This window comes from Myotis davidii, unplaced genomic scaffold, assembly GCF_000327345.1.
Source record: "Myotis davidii unplaced genomic scaffold, ASM32734v1 scaffold1453, whole genome shotgun sequence".
Lineage (NCBI taxonomy): Eukaryota > Metazoa > Chordata > Mammalia > Chiroptera > Vespertilionidae > Myotis > Myotis davidii.
Genome location: NW_006284441.1, coordinates 135,749 through 141,295, shown reverse-complemented (window position 1 = coordinate 141,295; position 5,547 = coordinate 135,749). Strand labels below are relative to the sequence as shown.

The following is a 5,547-nucleotide window of genomic DNA, read 5'->3' as shown; positions in this document are numbered from 1 at the left end:
GGAAATGGGTACAAGATATTTAAAGGGCTTTAACAGACACAGTCCATTTTTAGAACGGAAATTTAAAGCAATAGCTATTAGTCAATTGGGTTGTGAGATTTGTTTATAAAATTTAAGACATTAACATAAAATATGCAGGAAACTGGTATTGAGGATAGAAGACTTCGGGAATAATCCCACTACTATGCTTCGATCCTGTATTTCATGTATGTACATGTGAAGCATTCTGCGTGAACAGATGGTTATAATCTGTCTCATTCTAGATTCCTTTACACCAGCGTTCGAAACCAGGCTCTAAGACCTACATCTCCTCTTACAGCGGGTCCACATCCCACAACCCCGGCTCCACTGGGGAGACGGCAAACACCACACATCCGACTTCCTCGCCGATAACCCTCTTCTACCACCTCTGTAGTTCCCGTACCGCCAACTATTTTTCAAATACTAATAAATGTTTCATTGAAGGAACCACTCATGCTATTTATCGTCATACCTGGAAATTATTTACTTCTTCTACCTTTTAAGTATTTCTTTAAATAACTTTCTTTTTTTTTAACTTTCTTATTCTTAAAAAAAAAGGTGTTATAAATCAATTCATGAATAGCGCATTGAAGAAATATTCAATTATGTAAGAGTATAGACATCTAATTATTGAGCTTGAAAAACAAACTATTATGTTCTATCATTGTTAACTCTTTTAAAAAATGGGAGGAGGGGTAGGGTAGCAAATTGGATATAATAAGCTTCCTTTCGTGGAAAAAAGAAATATTAAAAAGGCCCAGCCCGGCCGGTGTGGCTCAGTGGTTGAGCGATTAGCCACGAACCAGGAGGTCATCACCCAGGTTGTGGGCTCGATTCCCAGTGTGGGGCGTGCAGGAGGCAGCCGATAGATGAGATCTCTCTCTCATTGATGTTTCTATGTCTCTATCCTTCCTCTCTCTCTAAAAATCAATAAAAACATATTAAAAATAAAAAAGGAAGGCCCAGTCAGGTTCTGACGTCTAATCTCAATAGCACATCTGCTTTGCGGGAAGGACAGCATGAAATGACGGCCCCTGAGCTCTCCTGTGGCTCTGCGGTGTGCCTTCCTCAGCAGGGCAGCAGCCTCTCCGACCTCGGCGACGGCGGCTGTTGCTTTTGATGACGATAAAGTAAACTGGCGTCGCTCCCCTCATCAATGTTCAGACTCCTCCTGGTCAAGGACCCCCAGAGGCTGGGCATGGACGTTATCTGAGTCGACATTAGCTTCCTTCCACGCAAAACAGCCAGTCAGCGTAATGACACTCTTCCTCTTCTCTCCGGCCGCCTCCGGGGAGCATGCTGACGTCACACCGACGCCCCAGATCAGCCTGCACAGCCCCATCCGTCACTCTCTTGTGGGGGCTTCCTCCCCCACACGGTTTCCGAGAGGAAATGACTTTTTTAAAAAATGTATTTTTATTGATTTCAGAGAGGAAGGCAGAGGGAGAGGGAGATAGAAACATCAATGATGAGAGAGACGCATTGATCCTCTTGCCCGCCCCACACAGTGGACAGAGTTCACAACCCGGGCCTGTGCCCTGGCCGGGAATCGAACTGTGACCTCCTGGTTCACAGGCCCATGCTCAACCACTGAGCCCTGCCGGCCGAGAGAAAAGACGGATTTCATCGAGACAGGGAAAGAAAGGCCTTAATCGAAGTACTCACGGGAGAAAGCTTTTGCGTCCTCCCCCCTCCTTAATCCGCCCGGGACGTGTGAGGAACAGAGGGTCGTAATTAGGAAAAATGCATTCAAACATGATGAATTGGTGATCTTGGCACCAGCTGTAGGGAACCAAATGCTATACTTTATCAGACAGACATTTGCAAGTTTTACATCTGCTTCCTGCTAAGACGACATCTGCTTCCCCCATTCAAACCCTTCCCCAGTTCTACAGCAATTTATACTTTGCCGGGCGGGTGGGTTGTGCCACGGACGACGCACAGCAATAGCGTTGCCTCTAAAGAATGCAGAACGAGCAAATACCTCCCATTTTACTTGCGTGGGTTCCACCGGGAAAGCGATGCCGAGAGATGCGAACATCTTCTCTAAAGAAGTGGAGACAAAGGAGGTGTATTTTTAAGGAGCTGTACAGCTCAAACCATTCTGTAGTCGTGGATGCAGTAATTTAACAGAGGCACTAAAAGGAAAAGCATCAAGGGAAAAAAATGACTGCCCAAAATGAGCGATCCGCCTCCTTGGCAGCACACAGGGGTAACAAGTCCTTTTAGACAAACGACACCAAAGGTGCAAACGGAACATCTCACTCGGTCTTTTAAAATCTCACGTAAATCACTTTTGCTTATAAAAACTGCCCCCCAAATGATGAGGCTGCAGGTGGTGGGGAAGCCACGGGAAGATTAACCTTATAACCGAAATCTGTTTCCGAATTAGGTCAACAATCATCTCACCAGCGAACAGCTCACGGGAAGACAGCTGTTCCCATCCGGCGCTGGGAAGCGAGCCCTCAGCTCCCTCAGCAAACATCTCCCCGGCACATACACGGGGAACTGGCTGGCAAGCCCACGCCCACCCGTCAGAATGCACGGCTCGCGCCCTCGGGTGGCTGGAACTGCGGCCAGAGAGCTGCCAAGCTCCATGGAGCTGGGACGCCTGTCGAAGTGACTGCCCTCCCACCGGGCTGACCCCGAGGTGGCCAGTCCTGGCCTCACGTGGCTGCCACGCTGTGGACTAGCCCTACTGCTTCTGAAGGCCCCTCGCTTTGTCAGAGTGCTCACTGGGAAGATATTCAAATTCTGTGACGGCAAATAAATGAGGGACGGACAGTGGGAAATGCTAGCGTGAGGAAAAACGACTAAAGAATCCAGGGTCTCGAGTGCATTGAGCCAGGGGGAACTTCTCCTTATCACTGGACTTTGATTTGCTGGGGAGACAGAAAGGCGCAAGAATTTAGCCCTTGTTGTCAAGGGGTTTATTTTTCAATGAGAAGGAAGAATGCACTTTAAGAAAACGACTTCAAGGGAAGGCCGGCATCAGTCTGAGGGAATGCAGGGCCTTTTGCCCGGAGCGCTAACCCAGCCCCCGCACCGGACGCTGCGTCTGACGGGCCTCTTGTTCCTCCGAGAATTCCTTCCTTCATTCCACAGACACCTGCTGACCCGACAGGTTAAAGCTAAGTTACGGGCCCTTGTCTGCACCCTCCTTACTCTTCCGTTACCAGCACCCGACTTCGCTGTGTGCCCACACAGGGGTATTTGAGTCTTTATTCAAAATACTGTGCTAATCAGTAAACATTAAACTGCTTAATTCTAGGGAACCTGTTTATAAACATTCTGCTTTAATGAGAGATAGGTGAGTGAAATTCTTTCTGACAAGAAAAACTAGCGATTGTCACTAAAGGGTAAGGATCATTCTTCTTTGCTATCATCACACTTTGTATAAAGGTGTAATGATACAGGCCGTGCCATAAGCTACCAGAGATCATTCAGATAATTAATTGGTCATTCCAACGCGGGAACCAAAGCTCAAGATACTTTGGCAAACTCTCTATGGGAACTATCTTTAGGTTCCACGTTGTTTCTTCTGAATATTCTCACAGATGAGAAATTCTGGGCCCTCAAAGGTGAATTTTACCTTTGTAAGCAGCCAGTCATGAGACACCACGGTGGTAAGGTCACAGGTCATGACACTTTGGGTTAAAGAAGAAAAAGGCATATTTGGTTCAAAAACACTGTCAATATATAAGTTTCCTTGCGTAATATACTCGTTTTGAAAACAGTGCCAAATTAAAAAACGCTAGAGCCGGCTGGTGTGGCTCGGTGACTGAACATTGACCTATGAACCAGGAGGTCACGGTTCGATTCCCAGTCAGGGCACATGCCTGGGTTGCGGGCTCGATCCCCAGTGGGGGGCGTGCAGGAGGCAGCCGATCAGTGATTCTCTCTCATCATGGATGTTTCTATCTCTCCTTCTCCCTTCCTTTCTGAAATCAGTAAAAAAATATATGTTTAAAAAAAACACTAGAAATGCTTACAAAGAGAGAGAAAAGAGGGACAATAGGAAACTGGTGTGTAAAACACCATAGAGCTTCCTGAGTGTGATGAGAATTATGGCTCCTTCCCCGGAGTCATGGCTGGTCCCCGCCACGTGCACATCCAGTTAGACGTGGACACGCTGCGACCTGGGTGGAGACTCCATGGCGCCTTTCGAATTTCTTTCTTTTTTAATACCACCCAACAGAAGAAACATATTTATGCTGTGACCTCATTTGTACACACACATACAATGAAGGGTTTCATGGCTGATCCCAGCACACGTGACGGCACCCTCTTGTACGTGATGTCATGAAGGAAAGCGTTACTCGAGACCCACGGCACCAAGTTCACGATCCAGTGGCTCGGTGGATAGAGCGTCAGCCTGCGGACCGAAGGGTCCCGGGTTCGATTCCAGTCAAGGGCATGGACCTTGGTTACTGGTTCTACCCTGGCCGGGGGCCCTGGTTGGGGCACATGCAGGAGGCAACTCATCAATGTGTTTCTCGCACATAGATGTTTCTCTTTCCCATTCTCTTCCTTCCACTCTCTCTAAAATCAGTGGGAAAACATCCTTGGGTGAGGATTAACAAAAAGAAAAGCGCTGGTCCCAGTAACTGCTGTTTCCCTGGAATAAGTTAGGAAACGCCCTGGACTGTAGACATTCTGATCTTATCTTACCAAAAAACACAAAGTCTTTTTACTCCATCGCCACACTGTTTAAGGGACTGGATTCTGTGGGACCCACTGACGGGAATCTTATGCCGGGCTCACGGAACCCCGTACCTTTATGTTGGAAAACCACAGGTCATTCTCATGTAAGGTGGCCAGGTAGACGGACGTCAGGAGTCCAGCACAGAGGGCGACGGCTCCACCGACTGTAAATGACAGAATCTTCCAGAATCTTCTACTGGCACGACCTTCTGGAAAAGTCAAACCGATAAAGAACTAAGTTGGTAAAGAATTGCAGTCCACCCTGGCCAGTTTGGATCCGCGGACAGAGTGGCGGCCTGCGGACTGAAGGGTCCCGGTTCGATTCCGGTCAGGGCACAGGCCCGGGTTGCAGGCTTGATCCCCAGTGGGGGGCGTGCAGGAGGCAGCCGATCAGTGATTCTCTCTCATCATTGATGTTTCTGTCCCTCCCGCTCCCATCCTCTCTGAAATAAAAATGTGAAAAAAAACAAAGAATTGCTCCGTCTGCCTCAGACCCTCAGGTGTGCTCACTTATTCCTCAGACTGAAATGTGGGGTGTCAGGACAAGTGGGAGTGACCGAAGGCCACGTGCGCACCCACCGGAGGGCAGCTTCGGTTCCGGCGCCCCGTCCCCCAAAGCGTCTGCGGCTCGGACTCCTTTCCTCTGCCTGATGGACATCATGGTGTCAACGGCGCCCACGCATGGCTCTTCCCAGGCTCCTGCGGACACACCTGCGGGGAGCGGAGTGAATGGCCCGCAGCCAGCAGCGTCCCCCCGGCTCAGGTGGCCTTCCTGGGCGCTTTCCCGTCTCACCTTCGCAGCTCCACCCCCAGCAAGGCTCC

General features: G+C 49.0%; 1 protein-coding gene across 1 annotated transcript in view; it reads right to left on the bottom strand.

The window, feature by feature from the left end:
* The window catches only part of DPY19L3 (dpy-19 like 3 (C. elegans)), a 22,862-nt gene that overhangs the window by 15,358 nt on the left and 1,957 nt on the right, over positions 1-5,547 (bottom strand). Inside the window, exons 3-4 of the mRNA XM_015572008.1 lie at positions 5,305-5,543; positions 4,798-4,934 (exon numbers count right to left, since the gene is read on the bottom strand). Of these exons, the coding sequence (XP_015427494.1) occupies positions 4,798-4,934; positions 5,305-5,543 (376 nt within the window). The remainder of the gene's footprint in view (positions 1-4,797; positions 4,935-5,304; positions 5,544-5,547) is intronic.